Source organism: Podarcis vaucheri (assembly GCF_965113315.1).
Source record: "Podarcis vaucheri genome assembly, chromosome: 7".
Lineage (NCBI taxonomy): Eukaryota > Metazoa > Chordata > Lepidosauria > Squamata > Lacertidae > Podarcis > Podarcis vaucheri.
This window is the reverse complement of record NC_138765.1, coordinates 8,615,683-8,636,106: the sequence shown is the minus strand read 5'-3', so window position 1 is coordinate 8,636,106 and position 20,424 is coordinate 8,615,683. Positions and strand designations below refer to the sequence as shown.

Sequence of the window (20,424 nt, the reverse complement as noted above, 5' to 3'; positions counted from 1 at the left end):
GAACTGCTAGGTTGGCAGGAGCAGGGACCGGGCAACGGGAGCTCACCCCATCGCGGGGATTCGAGCCGCCGACCTTCTGAGTCCTAGGCTCTGTGGTTTAACCCACAGCGCCACCCGCGTCCCTGTAATATATATACCTGTACGTATAAATGAAACCTCAAACTCCTCCTCTTCTTCTCTCGTTTCCCCCCAACACAGGCCAAGGTGATTGTTCCCAACAGCACAGCCGGGCTGATCATCGGCAAAGGTGGGGCCACGGTCAAGGCCATCATGGAGCAGTCTGGAGCCTGGGTTCAGCTGAGCCAGAAGCCCGAGGGCATCAACCTCCAGGAACGCGTGGTGACCATCAGCGGTGAGCCCGAGCAGATCCACAAGGCGGTGGACATCATCGTGCAGAAGATCCAGGAGGACCCTCAGAGCAGCAGCTGCCTCAACATCAGCTACGCCAACATCGCTGGCCCCGTGGCCAACTCCAACCCCACCGGATCCCCTTACGCCAACTCCACGGACGTGCTGCCCGCAGCCGCGGCCGCAGCCACCGCTTCGGGCCTTCTGGGCCACACCAGCCTGGCCGGGGTGGGAGCGTTCCCGGCCGCCCTGCCGGGCTTCTCTGGCAGTGACCTTTTGGCCATCAGCACGGCTCTCAACACCTTGGCGAGCTATGGATACAACACCAGCTCTCTGGGGCTCGGCCTCAACTCAGCCGCCGCCTCCGGAGTGCTGGCCGCCGTGGCCGCCGGCGCGAACCCAGCCGCCGCCGCCGCTGCTAACCTCTTGGCTTCCTATGCCAACGAAGCGTCCACCAGTACCACCACCCCAGCCGGCGCCGTGGGGGCCTTCACGTTGGGTTCCCTAGCCGCTGCCACCGGGGCAGCCAATGGCTACTTGGGGACAGCCTCTCCACTGGTGGCCAGCTCCTTCTTGGCCACAGAGAAGCTGGTGGAAAGCGCCAAAGATATGGTGGAGATTGCCGTTCCGGAGAACCTAGTGGGCGCCATTTTGGGGAAAGGCGGCAAGACGTTGGTGGAATACCAGGAGCTGACGGGCGCCCGCATCCAGATTTCCAAAAAGGGGGAGTTTATCCCGGGTACTAGGAACCGTAAAGTCACCATCACAGGCACTCCGGCCGCTACGCAAGCGGCGCAGTATCTTATCAGCCAGCGAGTAACGTATGAGCAAGGAGTCCGAGCCACCAACCCGCAGAAAGTGGGATAAGAGAAGGCCGGAGGGAAGTCTGGGGGAAGGAGTAGAATTCAAGTCAATTCTTTAATCATTAAAATTGTAACCTGCCCAACACCAGCCCCAGTCCAGTGTCCATCTCTCTCTCTTACACACACACACACACACACACACACACACACCCTTCTGCTTGGGAAGCAGCCCAGCAAACGTTTTCCTGGACCTTTATTTCGCCAATGGTGCAACCTGTTTGTGTGTGTGTGTATATATACAGATATATATACATATATACACACATATATATATGTATATATATATGGCGACATTTTCTTTTCTTTTTGAGTTGATATGGATTTTAATAGAAAAAAAACATTTTTTAAGAAAACAAGAAATTCCTCTTTCTTTCCCTCTTTCTTTCTGAGTTTCTTAACCAAGAATTCCGATGGGGGTGGGGTGGGGGAGAGATCTGTCTCGTCATGTTTCTTGCCCCCCAACTCCCCAAAGTGTAGATCAACTTCCGAATTCCTTGACGGGGAGCGGGGACCTTGTATCCCTCTTCCGGGCCCACGCAGAGCATCAATCTCTGTGGATGCTCTGTAGACGGGGTTTTCAGAATATATCGCTATATGTCGAGGGAAGCAGAGATGGGGTTCACAAAGTGACATCTGCCCCATGACCTTGAACTCTGAAATTGATGAGGCTCTATACCTAATACGCCTGCATTTCGTAGTGATGCTAAACGTGGGTTTTTCTTACCTGTAGGTAGTGTGGCTCGTTCTAAGGTGAGGTTGAGGGGTTGGACTGGAATGGGCTCTGCGTTGGGCAAACGGCTTGGTTGAGTTGATAGGCTTTTCCCCCTTTGATTTTCGCTTTCTTCTTTTTGTCTGTTTGTTTGTTTTACAATTCTTCTATGCATAGTTTCATTTCGGAGGGGAGGGGAAGTGTCTACGTCCTTTCCCCCCTGTTTATCAGCCCTACTAATCAGAAGAAACAAAACAAACAAAAAAAAGGCAAGGTAAATTTGTTCAGAAAGTTGTAGGCGAGGGTGCGTTTATCCCTCTTTATACTGAGAATAATTTTTGGTGAGCCGTGAGTCTTGACGGAGCTCCGAGCTTGTGAGCTTGCTCCTCCTGCGAATGGATGAGCGCCAGCGTTGTAAGAGGGGTGACACAAATGTAGAACGGGGTCAAAGTAGCAGGGTAGCCTCGTTTCTGCGGATGCGGAAGTCGCACTCCCATCCCTGTGACAGGTGATTCGAGCTACTTTCTCCCTGGGTGTAGCGAGGCGGCAGCCTCCTTTGATGCGCTTGGCTACTTCCTGTTGTGGCGCCTCTCAGGAATCTCGATTTCTCAGCATCGGGGAGTGGCATTTCCTGTGAGGCTACAATACCCCACATAGGCAAGGCCTCTGTTTTCTTGCGTTCTGAGAGCAAGGAGAAGGGAGCTTCCCTCGGTTTCTCGGAGCTTCCCTCGGTTTTGGGGAGCCAAAGTCTTGTTTTCTTTCCGAACGGCTGCAAACAAAAACACACCCCATCTTTCTCAACAAGTTCACTGCCCTGTTTGATAAAAACCCAGGGCCGGAACTAGGGAGAGAAGGGCCATTTTGACTCAGCCCTGGGTGCTGCTGTCCATCCAGGTGTGATTGGCCCGTCCCTCATAGGTGGCACAACTCCTCTTTCCCCTCTGCCCACCCAGTGGAAGCCTGAGGGCCTCCTGAGATGATTGGAGACAGCTGCCATTGTCAGTATTAACTCTCTTGAGCAGGAGTAGAACTGGAGGAGAGCCAGTGTGGTGTAGTGGTTAAGAGCGATAGACTCGTAATCTGGGGAACCGGGTTCGCTTCCCCGCTCCTCCACCTGCAGCTGCTGGGTGACCTTGGGCCAGTCACACATCTCTGAAGTCTCTCAGCCCCACTCACCCCACAGAGTGTTTGTTGTGGGGGAGGAAGGGAAAGGAGAATGTTAGCCGCTTTGGGACTCCTTCGGGGAGTGATAAAGCGGGATATCAAATCCAAACTCTTCTTCTTCTTCCGAAATAAACTATATGTCGACAAGGGGGCTGCTGAAGGCTTCTCTGGACCCCCTGCCCAATTGTGGCTTCCCTTCGACCCACTGCCCCTCCCGCTGGCCTTTCTATAACCAGTATTCCCAGCGGTGAGAAGGGCCTTTATTCCCAGTGACTGGGCCCGGTAGGGAACCCAGTTCCCTGGCACTTTCTGTTTCCGGCGCCCTTGGGACGGTGACAGATGCCGGGTTTGAAACCCGAGAAATGTTGGGGTACGGTTGGCTGCAGCGGCAGCGCGACTCCCCCTTTCTGGGCCCTCATCCCCCCCACAACCTGAGTGGCGGCTTTTAGTTTGGTAGCCCAAGCACAGGGCTTTCTCTGTGTTGCTCTGGCCTCTTATCCCTCCATGTTTGCCGGCCACTGAAGGTTCAGTTTCCCACCCATTCACTCGCCCTCAGAAGGGCAATAAATAAATCAGGGTTATCTGCCTGCTATGTTTACATATAGGGCTCGCTGCAACCTCTTTAGCTCCTGGAGAGGCTGTGACCCTATCTGCTTTTTGAAGGTGCCAGCATTTTAAATAGGAACATCCCTCACCCCGGCTTCTGTGTCGTGTGTGTGTGTCTGTGTCATACTCCCTTGTGGGAACCTTAGGAAGAGCCCAGAAGGCTGAACGAAAACTGAAGCATATGCGGTGCAATGTCAGACACTGGGTTGCATCAGTCTTTTTCTTTCTTTCTTTCTTTCTTTCTTTCTTTCTTTCTTTCTTTCTTTCTTTCTGTTTTCGATTAAAAGGTTGCTTGGAAGTTATGTTTGACGGGGGTAGGGTTCCTGCTGCCGGTTGCTCTGGCGGCGTGGCTGTTTCCCTGTTCCAGAACGGGACGACTTCCTGCGTCCTGTTCTCAAAATGTGAAGTGGATGTCTACCTCGTCACCCGGACCTCACCGCGATGCGGCGTACCTGTGGCACGGCGCATGACTTCCTTTCCGAGCCGCGCAAGGCGCGAGCAATCTTGCAGCCGTCGTGGCTAGCCTGTGGCGTGGTACTATCTGAGGGTGACCTAACTTGAGCATCTCTGCGTACGTTGGCTTGTTTGTCGTAAGGTTGGCGGCAGGAGATTTTCGTGCAGCTGAATTTGCGGGGAAGAATCCTGTTTGGAACGGCTGAGACGTTTCCAATTGGGTCAGGAGCCAACTGGGGCATATTTGCGAAGAATCAGGGTGGGGATGGGGACGAGTGAGAGCAATGGTGGTGCCGTCTAACCTTCTGGCGGCTTCTCAATGCGCTAATAGCTTTTGTTAGCACAAATATTATCTCTTGCAGCCTAGACGTGCAACTCTCCTCCTGACCGCAGCTTTGAGGTGTGGACTTGTGCAATATTTTGCCCCCTGCTAGAAGGAAAACACTTCCTCCCTGGTTCTTTCTGAAGCACGGGGTAAAGTTGGGAGTCGGAGCGGTTGGGAGACTTCTGCACTTCCCCCCACTTTCTCTAGGCACCTAGGTGATTTTGCGCAAGGGTCAGGCGAGGCCGGTGCTGGGACCGACTCTGGCCGAGAGATGGGCCCTGATCCGGGGAGGCAGGGGACTCGTTGCTTATTAAGTCTCAGTTTTGTTTTCCTTCTTAGATTGAAAGGAGGGTCTTAAGACTCTAAAACCACTAGGGAGCAAAAAAAACAACACAAAAAACAAAAAACTCAAAATGTGAAACTTAAATACTAAAAAAATAAAATAAAAATAAGGAAGCAATATCTATATATAGCATCTTGCACTGATTTTATGGAGGGAGGGAGAGCTGCCACAGCCAGCGTATTATCCGAGAAAGATTTTGCCGGTCAGTGAAAGACACGGCCAGTGACCTAATGCTTCTATTGACACTGGCTGAGATTCCGGGCCGCCCGGGTGGTGTTTTATTCTTCTTAAACGGTGAACAAAATATTGCTGCTGTTTTGCAAGTGTGTTGCATATCAAGACTTTTTTGTCGGGTGGGGGCGGGGAGGAAGACGAGGAAATGTTTTTTGTGCCAAACTCTTAGTCTGCGTCTTTTTTAATACTATGGATGTGTAAGACAAAAAGGGAAAACCCCGCCCCAGCACCCCTATCGTCCCAATGCTGCAGATATTTTGACAGTGTATTCCAAGGCTGTGATTTCTACTCCTTCCTGCTGTTTCTCCCCCTCCCGCCCCTCCCTTCTACTAGGGGATCTCATGAGCACTTTCATTATCCAAATTCCGTGCCAAGGAAACCCCAATTCTGCGACAGAGAAAATGTGGATTCTGCAACCTGGGTGAATTATGCTCACGAGACCAGTTTGCATATTTTTTCTTACGCTTCTCCATTTTTTGCAGAATGCCCCCGACTTCTGCTAGCGATGGCGAGGGCCAGGATATTTTGCACTAAAGCACCCCCCACCCCAGCCTGGGAAGCTTCCTCAAAATTTCTCTGCTGCTCAGATGCTTTCAATTGTATTTTTGAAGCCATGTGGATCAAAAAGTCCCTCCCCCCTTTTCCTTTCCTTTTCCTAAACGGAAACTGAGATTAAGGAGCTGTGACCAGCATTTTATTCCCGTCCAGAAGTGCCAGTATGGCCCCACGATCATGGCTGCCTGGGGCCACAGGTGCCACGCAGTGTGCATGGCCCTGGCACTGAAATTTGTGGGTGCCCAGGAATTCTGTGGGTGCTTGGGCACCTAGGGCCCTAGGGAATTATTCCCATCTTTCTACAGAATTAAAATAACTCGAGAATCTCCCGGCAAGGACAGCAAACGCCCATCTTGGCTTGTGACTGAGTTGCCCACACTGCCGAGCGTGCTGCAGAATTTTTGTTGCGCCTCGGGAGACGCGGAATACAGTCCCGTCTCTGCTCTCTGAAGTTGCGGAATGCAGTCCGGTCTACGGTAATCTCGATTGCAGAATTTGCCTTGCTGCAGATTGTTATGATTCTCATTGACATTTTGACTGGAATGAATCCCCTGTCTGTTGGCCCTCGGGCCTCTGTCTGAGGAATCAAGGCCTGCACTCTGCTAGGAGATCCATTGAGCCGAACCGTTCGGAATCCAGCACGGAGAACTCCTAGCACAAGATAAGAATGGCCTGGAGGTTTCTATATGCACCAGGCACTGGCTTTGATTGCAAAAAAAGGCTGGGGAACAAATCCGGCTGTTGGCTCACAATTCTCTTTCCTTCTTCCACCTAAACACCCCCCTTTTGCACGAGAGAGAGCATGTATCTTCTAGCAACTGGCTCACATGCCCAAAAGTCCGTGAAGCCCTTTCCATTTTTTTTGGGGGGGGGGGTTCCTTCTCTGCAAAGGTGAACTTCTCCATGGGCTCACGGTGTCCTTAACTTGGGGACTCACTTTGGCCAGCAGAACTTGCACACAGAGCTCCCTGCTGAGAATGCCCAAATCCTTTTGGTGCTGAGACCCCTCCTTCAGCCAAGTAGCTCTTTCTGCAAAGGTTTCCTGCACCTGCTTCCCCTGAACCGAATAGGAGCTGAGCTGTGCAAGGGCAGGGCCGCTGTGCACATCTCCTGTCCATACCACAAGAGCTAGTGCAGGAGAACTTCCCCAGTAAATTCTTAGCTCCTCCCCACCCCCTTCACTCTTCCCTTTCAAATCCACAAAATGAGTTTTCGTCTTCTTTTATTTGAGACTCTGGAAGGGGTGGGGGGGGAGCAACAGGGAACCGCTTCTGCCCCTGCAACTTAGGAATGATTAACTGCAGCCGCCCTCAACCTGGTGCCCCCCCAGATGTTTTAGTTGTGGTTGAAAACATCTGGAGGGTACAAGTCTGGGGGACGGATGGATTACTGTATCATACCAGAATGTCTTTTTGGTGGAACAACTAACCATCAAAAATAATACTGACATATCCTGTTTTAAAAAGATGCACTTTCCCTCACATTTTTGAAGTGCCAAATTTTTATTTATACAGAACATGCAGCTATTTAATTTTTTTTTTAAGGGAGAATTGTTGGGAGGGGTGGGGGGTGTTTTGATATTTTAAAACTTTTTTTTTTTAAAGCAAAGTGTAGAACTTGTCGATGGATCTGAAATCGGGATCCATAGTGGCTTTAAAAACAGAACAACAAAAAAATAAATGTTTCTTTTAAAGAGAGACCTTTGGGGTCTTTACTGTTGGGAACCTCCATAGGTCTTCTGATGCTAATCTATAGTAGGTGGGATTCCTAAATACTTTGCAACTTCATTCGCGGGGAGCCCAGTTTGTCTTCGGGCTCCTTATTTGGGGGGTGGGATATCTGCTCAGTGAAACAGTGTTTGGTTTGGTTTGATTTGGTGAAATCTGGTGAAACACCTTACTGATTTAAGAGCAGGGAAGGGTTCCTTAACTCTGCTTTAGCCGAAATTCCTACCACCTTGTAGATATTGTGGTTTTGCAGTAAGAGTGTAAAAAAATGAGAGGGGGCAGGGGGTAGGGGGGGAGGAGACCTTGAAAAACCCATCTTATACTGTAGATTCGCACCCAGCATTTTCTGAGCTCTAGCGAATGGTTGAGATCCTTCCTCCAGCAAACCGGGTCATTGTTTCAGGTTGGAAAACATCTCTCTCTCTCTCTTTGGACACCCAGTGGGAACAATCTATTCGTTGAAATTTGTGGGGTTCTAGTTTTGTCCAGCCAAAGTCCTTTCCATGGTTTCCCAGTGGAGTTACTTCCTACTCAACCTATTTCTTCAGAATTAGGTCTTGTGGATTTTGGTGGGACGAACTTGCAGAGTGAATTAGAGGTCCCTGTTGTGGCTGGAACTTCATCTTGGCTGTAGCCAGTGTCTCTCTTGCTGTTTTCCGTGCTGGGGTGTGATTCTGTTTCCTCTCCCGTCCCAAATCCCCTTAAGTCTGACCTGCTTAAGATACAGTTCCCCTGGTGTACCTATTTTGGCCATAGCCATGACTTTGATGGCCAGGAAAGAGGTGGAGGGATCAGTGTCAATGCGTATCTCTGAATGGTTGGGTTTTCTGCCTCCTCTCTCTTCACCAGATTCCACTACCAGGATTTACCAGTACTTCCTGATTCCCCTTCTTCCCTCCTAATTTTATTAAGTTTCAAAAGCACTGATTCCTGGGTGTTTCGGTCCCTCGACTCCTAATCCTCTCCACACACCCACACTGGTGCTTCTGGGAAGGCCTGCCGTGTCGGCAGCTGAGGTTTGCAAGCTTTCTATGTGCCAAATATGAACCAGACTTTTATGGATTCAATAATGGAAGCGTTCCTGAAAAGGTCAACCATTGGGGGGGAGGCGTGGCATGGCTGGACTTTACGGCTGCCCTCCCACCCCAGTCTAAAGAGAAACTCCACTGTCACTGCTGCCCCGTTCTGGGATTGCCCTGTGAGCCACTCGCAGCAGCTGTCTCAAGCCAAACAGGTGCAGGCAGTGCTCCATGCTTCCGAATCAAAGAAGCAAGAGACAGCTTTGGAAGTTGGGGCAGAAATAATAATAAGAAAAGAGGGGAGAGTTTCCTCTCTTACGAAAAATACTCAGTCTCGAAGGGCCAACGTTCATGTGCATATTTCAGCATTAACATATGCACACACCCAATGCTGGAAACCCAGGAGCAGTGGAGGGGGGGGAGCGAGAACTGTCTTGTAATCATCTGCTCTCCACTTAACTGTTCCCCTTGCATTTACCATATCACTGTTGCTGTTTTCTTTTCTTCAGTTTCCAGGCAATTGCGTTCCACGAAGGGGGTTTGGTGACGGGATGAGAAGGGGGCAAAGAAAAGGGGGGGGGAGGAAAGGAACGTGAGGGAAAAGGCTTTTGATAAGGTCAAATGGGAACTTTTTCCAGGCGAAACTCCTCTCCTCTGCTTGTCTGTACATCCCAGTTTTGAGTGCCAAGCCTTCATTCCCCCCCCTTACGCTCCCCCACCTTCCTCAAAAGCCTTTTTTACGTTGTGTCGAGACACACCCATTATCCGGAGCATCCTTTTCATCCAGCATTTTGACGAGTTCGCACACCACAAAGTTCTATATATAAATATATATATAAGTATATATATATATTATTATTTTAAAAAAAAACTTATCTAAAGCAGCGTGGGACTATTTATACATTGGTTGGCTACCTCCGGACTGCTTTTTTTCAAATCCACCTTCATCCTTCTCAGCATCAAGAACATTTCTAGCGTGTTGTTTTTTCGGGGGACACAGCCTCTCACCTTTCAAAAGTTTGTTTCTTTTTTTCTTTAAAAAAAAAAGGTCAACTTTTGCTTCATCCGAATTTGGGGATATTCCATCTCGAATTCTCTCGCTGCCGGGGACAGTCATCTTGTTTCAACCCGTCTTCTGAACTTCTGAGCTTCACCCTTCCATCATTTTGAACTTTTTAACCTCCCTCCTTCTATGTTCATCAAACCTGTGTTTTTTGGATTTTTTCCTCATCTTCCATGTTACAGGAAAAAAAATAAAAAAATAAAAATAAAATAAATTTTTTAAAAAGTATATAATATAAATATATAAATATTAGGAAAGAAAGGAAAAGTGCAAGAGACTGTCAAATTCTTACGATTTAAACTATTGAATGGGATGATTTGATGTCACTTTTTCCCTTTTAACTGTGAACAAAAACGTTTCTCCACCATCGCTTCATTGTAAATACTCTTGTTTCTGTTTAAACATGTTGGCGGTGGGGCGGGGGTGGGGAGGGAAGGGGGGGAAGGGAGACCATTAATTTTGTGTTTTCAAACATTCAGAGACATGTTTATGCATAAAAGTGACAGAGGATTGAAAAGGAAAAGGGAGCCACAAGTTGGGGAGCAGGTATTCTTTTACTGGGGTTAGGTGTTACAGCAAGGATGGATATTGCTACAGGGGTGCTGCGCTTGGAAATCCTTCTCAGAGTAAACACAGAAAAACAGCCGTAGCTCAACCCTTCCCGGTATCTCCGGGTAGGCTGTCCTAAACCCTTCAGAGTCGCTTCCAGTCAGTGTACACCAGGAGTCAGCAAACTTTTTTCAGCAGGGGACCGGTCCACTGTCCCTCAGACCTTGTGGGGGGCCAGACTATATTTAGAGGAAAAAATAAAAATGAACAAATTCCTATGCCCCACAAATAACCCAGAGATGCATTGTAAATAAAAGCACACATTCTAATCGTATAAAAACACCAGGCAGGCCCCACAAATAACCCAGAGATGCATTCTAAATAAAAGGACACATTCTACTCATGTAAAGGGACACTGGTGGCGCTGTGGGTTAAACCACAGAGCCTAGGACTTGCCGATCAGAAGGTCGGCGGTTTGAATCCCAGCGACGGGGTGAGTTCCCGCTGCTCCATCCCTGCTCCTGCCAACCTAGCAGTTCGAAAGCACCTCAAAGTGCAAGTAGATAAATAGGTACCGCTCCGGCGGGAAGGTAAACGCTGTTTCCATGCGCTGCTCTGGTTCGCCAGAAGCGGCTTAGTCATGCTGGCCACATGACCCAGAAGCTGTACACCGGCTCCCTCGGCCAATAAAGCGAGATGAGCACTGCAACCCCAGAGTCGGCCACGACTGGACCTAATGGTCAGGGGTCCCTTTACCTTTTACTCATGTAAAAACACGCTGATTCCCAGACCATCCGTGGGCCGGATTGAGAAGGCAGTTGGGCCGGATCGGCCCCCGGGCTTTAGGTTGCCTACCCATGGTGTATACCAGCCTTTCTCAACCTTGGGTCCCCAGATGTTTTTGGCCTACAACTCCCATCATCCCTGACCACTGGTCCTGTGAGCTAGGGTTCATGGGAGTTGTAAGCCAAAAATATCTGGGGACCCAAGGTTGAGAATGACTGGTGTAGACAATACTGAGCTGCATGGACCAATGGTCTGATTTAGTATAATGCAATTTCCTGTTCAGAAAACAGGAAAACAGGGCCCTGCTAAACATAATAAATCAGGACTCTTTCCCCTGGCCAGCAGGCCTAGGGTGCCTCAAGCTTTGGGTCTACAATTCACATGCCATTCGGACAGAAGGGCTTCAGCATCCCTAGTTAATGGCCGTGGTCTTTCTCACATGCAGAACGCATCTCGCCTGAAACCCTGTATATCCCCCCGACAGCCATTGCAGGCAATGTTGAGCATATTGTGGCCCCCAACGGTCTGGGTTGCGATAAGGCTATATCCAGATCTTCCCTAGATCCGTCCTTTAGGACATTCTCAGCCCGCTTAGGAAGGGCGGTGGAACAGCTGCTTTGTGCAAAGAAGTCCCCCAGTTTGATCCTGGCAACATCGCCAGGTAGAACTGGGGAGACACCAGCCTGAAAGTGGGCCGAGTCAATTAACCGATGGTCCGATTTTCAGGCCACTTCCTCTGGTGTTGGTCTGGGAGAGAGTCAGAGCATTGCAGGACTGGACGGGTCAAACTCTGGACAGCCGTGGGGCAGGTTGGGGGGGCAGGGTGATGGTGTTCCTGCCCCCTCCATTCGCCTGACATCTTCACCAACCTCAGATACCTTTTATGCAACTTGTCTCCAGCCATTCTGGATTTATTTTATTTTTTTGTTCTCCATCCAACCTCTCCTTTTAAAGAGCGGTCTTATTTATTCGCGTGGGGTGGTGCCAAAGGGGGAGGAGAAACCGAGAAGGGCGGGGATACGGCTGGAAAAAAATTAAAATGTTTTTATTGTTAAAAAAAGGAAAAAGGAATTAAAAAGAGAGAGAGAGAGAGACAGAGAGCGCAACCGAGTCAGCAGCTCCATTGCCATGGCTACGTAGCAAAAAAAAAAAGGAAGGAAAAAAAATCAAAAACAATTCTTGAATGTCTTGGTAGGTTTGTGTGTTTAGTGTAAAGTTGTGTATTGATTTTGTGCTCAGTGGAGTCAGCATTTTTTTTAGTGCTAATACTATTAACTCATTTCTGTCATGATAAATGTCCATTCATGAGATCACTTCCGTCTTGCGTTGTCGTTTTTTCTTTACATTTCACAACAATCTCTTAACCCATTTTTACTAATGGAGTTGGGACATGTCTCCCAGCAAGGAAGCCACATCGATAGGCCTCATCATCCCCCCTCCACACCCCTTCCTTGTCCCATTAATCGGGCACAGGGTGGCTTTTGGAGCGGCCTTCGCTAACCTGCTGCCCTACGGAAGTTGTTTGGACCACGGCTCTCCCCGACGGGAGGTGACGGCGGAGGGCACCGGGTTGCGGAACCCGGCTTTAGAGACTAGGCTACAGGTACTTCCTGCCTACTGAGGGCAGGTCAGCCGTTCCCAAACTGCGTGGCTGCGAGAGAACTGCTTGCGTGGCGTGAGAATGTGAGGTTGAAGGAGGCTGCCCCCACTGTCTCTCTGTACGAGTCTCCGTTCTGTGGTCTTGCCTCCCTCCCACAGCCTCTGCTTGAAGCGAGTGGTTCTACTGCATCTCAGCGTGTGATTGAACGAGCAAATCGCTCTTGGTGAGAGATGCAGTGCAGGACGACGCCTATCCTTTAAGGAGGTGGTCCGCTGCATCTCAGCGTGAGACGCTGATCTGGGGGACACATCTATTGGGCTGCAGGTCATTTTGCTGCGTCTCTGGTTTGCATCATTCAGTAACCCCAATGCACTGATGCAAGCAGATATAGCAGAGGACTCTGCGTGAGCAACTTCTCTGGACTTCTCCTTCTTCTAATCTGGAAGCACGCTTCTATCAGGGACTCGTGCAGAGATGCAGTGGGCCGCCTCCTTCGAGGTTATGGGGCCATTCCTATCTACACACTAAAAGTAAACCCCTTAGTGTGCCTCCAATTTTAATTCGGGTGGGGGAAAGTTTGGCAAAAGCTGGCTTAAGACGTTTTGATCTGGAGGAAGAGGGCAGAGTTGAGGAAGGGCACCACACCCCTTTGTGTGTAGTGAGATTTCCCGCTTCATCCTGTATGTTCCCTCTGGCATAGATTTCAAAGAGAAGGGAGCGACACAGCATCCTGAATCCAGCTAAGCAGGTCCAAATTTCTGAGGTTTTATGATCAGTCTACGAATTTGCTTATCTGGATTCAAGACCAGATTTCTAAACTTAAATCCTGGCAGGATTTTAGAGTGGAAGTGCTTCCCTTATATTTTTGGGGGTGTTGTAATGCCGGTATTCTGTCACTAGGGGTCAGTATGGTGTCCTGTGCTCTAGCATCTGGCTTCCACCAGCACTATCACAGCTCCTTGTAACTGAGGGGGGGGGGCGCAAACCAGGGGAAATAGCTGAGCAGAGCAACAGCCACTGCAGTGTGTTAGAGCAGGAAATCCCTTTCCAGGCACCTGGGTGCAGACCGGATATTTTTTTTGAGCCATTAAGCAGCCAAAGGGGCACCAGGATGACGACCATAAAAGAGAAATTGGCTACTCAAAATTATGCTGCAAGACATTCTCTTTTTTTAAAATGCAATTGCTGACTCACACAGAGTACACTTAAGAGAAGCAAAATGCAGGTGGGACTTTTGGCACGTAAATTCGGCTCCTGGCGCCTTCTCACAAAAGATGAAACTAGAACAAGACACAGACTTTTGATCTGAAACGCCCCTGTTTCAGGCACACAGCCCCACTTAGAGGCATGACCCTATGCTGTAGCCTTATTGGACTTTACCAATTGGTTGGGTGAGCGTTGCTCCCGGACAGGAGGAAGGAAGTCAAATGACACCGAGGTTGATTCAGAGAGTTTATTCTGCTCTCCGGATAGCAGAAGGCACTTGTGTGGTCAGCTCACAGCAAGTTCAAAGAAATGAGAAATTTCATGCAGTATATATATCCTCCAGGCACCCTCTCCCCCCTTCTCCAGGAATCCAGCCACGTCAGCTTATACACGCAGGTTGACATCGCAGATGTTCCTGCTCCAGTACTCCTAACCATAAAAGGGTGTTCCTCTTCTTGTACTCTTCTTGTACACCATATAAGGGTATTCCTGTTCCGGCACTCTTATACTGGGGTAATAAGGTCACCAACTCTCCTGGCGCTGTTCCCGGACTAGGTCTGTGCGTCAGAGTGTGGTCAGAATGTAAGATAAGACCCAGACGTGCCATCCCTGCTCCACTGGAACAGTCAAGGCCATACATTGCCGTCACGGACTGATAAAGGAGAGAGCTTTGAGCACTTGTTTATACAGCTGGGTTTTGGCTCAAGAGCTCAAGTTAAAGCATTTTAGAAATGCTCCCTTGGAGAAGGAAAAATGAGGATTTTGGGGCCTGTTTCAGACTGACTGCCCAGTCAGGATTTAGGTTTTGGAAACCCATTCCTTCAATGCTTCTTGGCACAGAACGATCCTAGAGGGAAATGGGAGGGTGGAAATGGAGAAGTAAACACTGCGTTGGAGAGTTATAGCCTCCAACCAATCCGGTTCCTTCATTGCCGGGGGTTGGACTAGATGACCAATTCGAGTCCCTTCTGTCTACAATTCCATGATGCTGTGGTTCTGTCTGCAGGTGTGTGTGTGTTCTCCCTCTCCCACAACCACAGGCAGTGTCGGGTGGGGGGCAGTGGAGCACGCACACCCACCCAAACAAGGGGCTCATCTTTCACTTGTCCCCCCAACTTCCCGCCACCCACCCACCCACCATTGCTGGACTCCTGTCATTAACACATGCTGTCATTTTTCGTTCCGAGATCTTAACACCAGAGGCACCGCTCACCCACCTGGAAATATAGGTAACCCCCTTCTGGGCCGGTAGTCTAGGTAAACCACTTTTCATCAACTCAAGGAAGCGAATAGCAACAAGGTACGCAGAGGAAACCTGTAAAAGCCACCTGTGTTGCAGTGGGTACTCTGGTTCCCAATGTTGCAGCATTTACCAGACAGGAGTGCATGGATAGCGGCTGATTCTCAATGACTTCAGTTCTATGGCTAATAATAATAATAATAATAATAATAATATATTAATACCCCGCCCATCTGACTGGGTTTCCCCAGCCACTCTGGGCGGCTCCCAACAGAATATTAAAAGCACAATAAAATGTCAACCATTAAAAACTTCCCTAAACAGGGCTGCCTTCAGATGTCTTCTAAAAGTCAGATAGTTGTTTATCTCCTTGACATCTGATGGGAGGGCGTTCCAAAGGGCGGGCACCACCACCGAGAAGGCCCTCTGCCTGGTTCCCTGTAATTTGGCTTCTCGCAGTGAGGGAACCACCAGAAGGCCCTCAGCGCTGGATCTCAGTGTCTGGGCAGAACGATGGGGGTGGAGATGCTCCTTCAGGTGTACTGGGCCTTTGAGGACGTTTAAGGCTTTCAAGGTCAGCACCAACACTTTGAATTGTGCTTGGAAACGTACTGGGAGCCAATGTAGGTCTTTCAGGACCAGTGTTACATGGTCCTGGCGGCTGCTCCCAGTCACCAGTCTAGCTGCCGCATTCTGGATTAGTTGTAGTTTCTGGGTCACCTTCAAAGGCAGCCCCACGTAGAGTGCATTGCAGTAGACCAAAACCATGGATGAAGAGCAGGCGGGGAGATCAGAAGCAGCCTTCCTGGGGACTGGAGTAAATAACTTTTATTTATAGAATTTGCATCTGGCTGTTTCTCTACGGAGCTCAGTACACCATCCTCCTCCCCCTGCCTCATTTTCCATCTCACAACAAAGCTGCGAGGTAGTCCAGAGGCTGTGACTGGCCCCAAGTCTCACCCTGTGAGCTTCATGGCTTGGGTGGCATATTTGAACCACAGTTTCCAAGGTCATAGTTTGACACTTGGGCCGTGAACACACATTTCTAGCACTGCCTTTCCCTCAAAGAATTATGGGCACGATTGTTTAGTCTCAGCAACCCCAAACAAGCTACAATGCCTAGAATTCCTGTGGTGTGTGGGGAGAGATGTCCTTTAAATGCGCTTGAGAGACTTAGTGTAATTCCTACATTGCAGGGGGTTGGACTAGATGACCGTTGGGGGTCCCTTACAACTCGACAATTCTATGCATGCGTTTACAGCCTCTCACCGCTTGGGAAAAGATTGACGCTCTCTCCCCACGCCCCTTCCCGCTTCACCAAACCCAACAGATCTTTATGGGATATTTATTATTTTATTCGTTTGCGAACTGCCTTTCACGTAGCTTTCAAGGTGATTGCCAAACACACCATGGAAGCAACTAAAAATAGTTTTCAGAGCAGAACAAAACTACAAGTAAACATAGGCCTTAAAAAAAAAAAACCCAAAACATAACAAAATGAACACCCAAAGTCAAAAGTGACCTTTCCGTCACGCTGGAAAAGCTTGTCGAAACGAAGACGGAAAATGTTTTCCATTTCCCCGCAAAAAGGAGGTGGCTGCTGTATGCCAACAGGGATGCTGTTTCGCAAAATCAGGGCCACTGCGCAGAAAGCCCCGCTCTGAGTTAGGGCTCATCCCAACTTCTACTTGTCCCGCTGAAAATCTTTGCAGCCAAATTGGAGCAAACGTTAGTTGGGTTTTCAGCAGACTGACTTTTGCTCTGATTCGGCACTATAGAGTGGGTTTTCCCGGGCAAACCGCTCAGACCCATGCTTCGTAGGCACAGGAGCAGTGGAAGTGGAGTGGTATTTTAGGGCCTTCTGGTATTTTGGGGACTTAAAAGTCTCCTGCAGAACTCAGTGGCCTACTGAGTATATAATGAACAAAGCGATCTCTATCTAGCAGGGAACTGGTGATATTCTTTAGGATTGCAATATTTAGCCAACCAGTTAATCAATTTATTTCAATGTTGGGGGGGGGGGACATGCCCCTGATTACCCATATACAAGGTAAAGGGTAAAGGCACCCCTGACCATTAGGTCCAGTCGTGGCCGACTCTGGGGTTGCGGCACTCATCTCCCTTTATTGGCCGAGGGAGCCGGCGTACAGCTTCCGGGTCATGTGGCCAGCATGACTAAGCCGCTTCTGGCGAACCAGAGCAGCGCACGGAAACACCATTTACCTTCCCACTGGAGCGGTACCTATTTATCTACTTGCACTTTGACGTGCTTTCGAACTGCTAGGTGGGCAGGAGCAGGGACCGAGCAACGGGAGCTCACCCCGGCGTGGGGATTCGAACCGCCAACCTTCTGATTGGCAAGTCCTAGGCTCCGTGGTTTAACCCACAGCGCCACCCACATCCCTTGATTACCCATGTAAGTATTTATAAAAGAAGGACTTGGTCATCTAAGTGCTCCTTCAAAATAAAGAAAGGCAGACATTTCTACTCCCTCCCAAGACAGCACCTGCGCCAATGCTTGGGTGCATCAGCTAAGGACAAAGAAACTCCAATTTCGTCAGAACTGCTGTGGATCATAGTTATCGAAGAGATTTTGACCCTGCTTTTTCAGACCCAAACAACTTGTCTGCAGAGTCACCTGTAGAAACAAAAGGAGCATATCATAAAAGAAAGCAAGAAATAGCTAATGGTTCTGTTGAGTATGCAAAATGTATTCTGATTTAACCAAGTAACTTGATTCACGCTCTAATCACCCAGGAGAGAGCTAGGCCCATCGAAGTCGCCTTAATTTAATTGATTTCCACAAATCGGTATTGTACCTGATAACCTGCATCACACACACCCAATTTCCCTCAAAGTCATTACCCACACAGAATCACCTGCGGGGCTTAAAGGTAAAGGTAAAGGCACCCCTGACCACTAGGTCCAGTCGTGGCTGACTCTGGGGTTGCGGCGCTCATCTCGCTTTATTGGCCGAGGGAGACGGCGTACAGCTTCCGGGTCATGTGGCCAGCATGACTAAGCCGCTTCTGGCGAACCAGAGCAGCGCATGGAAACGCCGTTTACCTTCCCACCGGAGCGGTACCTATTTATCTACTTGCACTTTGATGTGCTTTCGAACTGCTAGGTTGGCAGGAGCTGGGATTGAGCAACGGGAGCTCACCCCGTCACAGGGATTTGAACCGCTGACCTTCTGATCAGCAAGCCCTAGGCTCTGTGGTTTAACCCATAGCGCCACCCGCGTCCTAGTATTACGTATACTAGGGCTTAGTATTACGTATTTCTTCACGGAAACCAGGACTAAGTTATCAAATAAAGGCAGTGTTTCTCCTCTATGAGTCTTAACGGTGAATATTCTCCAAATGTTTTCTGGCTGTGCAATTCCTTGCTGGCTATTTTGCATTCAAGCTGTGTTCCTGGTACCCAGAGATTTCCACATTTAATGTTGCGGCAGTCCGTGTTTGACAGCATCTGACAAGGAGCAGCCCAAACTGGACAGCTGAATTGCAATCGGACTGAATCGATGCTTAAGATTAAGTCCAAACATTGGCCGGAGTCTGATGTCAACCTTTTCATTCTCCCGTCCAAATATCAAATGCTGACATCCACATCCGAATGGTGACATTGGGAAATTTGACGAGTGATCAAAACCTTGCAGAAATTAATTTCACCCTTATCTCATTCTGGACAAAGATTCCGGGCTTGCATCGTGTTATATTTTGTTCCTAATTTGGACCCTGGTTAAACACCTCCACTTAGAACTTTTATTTTGCATTAATTCATATTAGAAGTCCATTCTGTAGAGGATTTGAGGGGTGTGTGCAATTGATTTGTCCTGACAGAAAAAATGGGGATTCAGCACCAGAGACTGGCAAATGACGCAATAAACCACTGCTGGGTGTATAAGTTAAAAACAACCCAAATTTTAAATTGTCATGCTTGGAAATCTCAAAACAGAATCAAAATCTCAAAAAATATTTTGGGGTATCAATTTGAATGTCAAATCCAAATGAACAGATTTTTCCTTCAACCCCTTAATATGTGTCTGTTTCCCGGCTAAAGCCTCAGCGCCTAGGGCTTGCCGATCGAAAGGTCGGCGGTTCGAATCCCCGCGGCGGGGTGCGCTCCCGCTGCTCGGTCCCAGCGCCTGCCCACCTAGCAGCTCGAAAGCACCCCCGGGGGCAAGTAGATAAATAGGTACCGCTTACCAGCGGGAAGGTAAACGGCGTTCCGTGTGCGGCTCTGGCTCGCCAGAGCAGCGATGTCACGCTGGCCACGTGACCCGGAAGTGTCCCCGGACAGCGCTGGCCCCCGGCCAATAGATGTGAGATGGGCGCACAAACCCCAGAGTCTGTCAAGACTGGCCCGCTCGGGCAGGGGTACCTTTACCTTTACCTTTAATAGTCCAATTTAAATAACTTTTTTAAAAAATGCATGCCTATCAAAATGATGGTTTTTCAGGAAACTGGCTGTCCTATGAATATATAGTATAGGATTTAATTGTGTCGCCACTGTTCCTGCTACCTCTGTCTCCCCGTTCGCTGCTGGCAGAAGGAATCTTTCTACAAGCAAACTCCCCATTTATTGAACGCCGACTGTTTTAATTCTAGCTTAAAAGGTAATGGATCGGGAGGAAAAAATATAACATGGTTGCATATATGTAGGCAGGGGGAATTTGCAACTTCAGAATCAAAACCTGCACAGTGTTGATCCCCTCTCATGCTTACATCCACCTACCTGTACAGGTGTATTTGCAAAGTGTGGGTTGCGTGCCAGGTATCCTCTGCATACACACATCAGGAAGAACTTTCTGACGGTAAGAGCCGCTTGGCAGGGCCATCTGTCAGGGATGCTTTAGCTGAGATTCCTGCATTGCAGGGGGGGTTGGACTAGATGACCACAAGGGGTCCCTTCCAACTCTACGATTGTTTTTATGACTTAAGGCCATGCTTGGACGACAGGTCTACCTGTTTGGGCAGGCATAGGCAAACTCCGGCCCTCCAGATGTTTCGGGACTACAATCCCATCATTTAATTTCACTGCACACAGGTGGTGTAGTGACAATAAAGATTTATTATTACAGTGGCACCTCGGGTTAAGTACCGTATTTTTTACTCTATAAGACTCACCTTTTCCCTCCGAAAAAGTAAAGGGAAATGTTCGCACATCTTATGGAGCGAATGCAGGCTGCGCAGCTATCCCAGAAGCCAGAACAGCAAGAAGGATTGCTGTGCAGTGGTCCCTCTTGCTGTTCTGGCTTCTGAGATTCAGAATATATTTTTTCTTGTTTTCCTCCTCCAAAAACTAGGTGCGTCTTGTGGTCTGGTGCATCTTATAGAGTGAAAAATACGGTACTTAATTCGTTCCGTAGGTCCGTTCTTAACCTGAAACTTTTCTTAACCTGAAGCACAACTTTAGCTAATGGGGCCTCCCGCTGCCACCGCGCCCCCAGAGCACGATTTCTGTTCTCATCCTGAAGCAAAGTTCTTAACCCGAGGTACTATTTCTGGGTTAGCAGAGTCAGTAACCTGAAGCGCATGTAACCTGAAGCGCCTGTAACCCAAGGTACCACTGTTCACAGGTCCTGTTAACTAGGGATGATGGGAATTGTAGTCCCAAACATCTGGAAGGCTG

General features: G+C 49.0%; 3 protein-coding genes across 4 annotated transcripts in view; 1 reads left to right on the top strand and 2 right to left on the bottom strand.

The window, feature by feature from the left end:
- Positions 1 to 9,619, top strand: part of NOVA2 (NOVA alternative splicing regulator 2) — an 81,476-nt gene extending 71,857 nt beyond the window's left edge. For both annotated transcript variants that reach the window (XM_082231176.1, XM_082231177.1), the window contains exon 4: positions 199 to 9,619. In XM_082231176.1, the coding sequence (XP_082087302.1) occupies positions 199 to 1,215 (1,017 nt within the window). In that variant the 3' untranslated portion in view covers positions 1,216 to 9,619. The remainder of the gene's footprint in view (positions 1 to 198) is intronic.
- The window catches only part of QPCTL (glutaminyl-peptide cyclotransferase like), a 222,017-nt gene that overhangs the window by 100,480 nt on the left and 101,113 nt on the right, over positions 1 to 20,424 (bottom strand). The window lies entirely within an intron of this gene.
- Positions 1 to 20,424, bottom strand: part of SYMPK (symplekin scaffold protein) — a 271,438-nt gene that overhangs the window by 244,828 nt on the left and 6,186 nt on the right. The gene's annotated exons all lie outside the window — the stretch shown is intronic.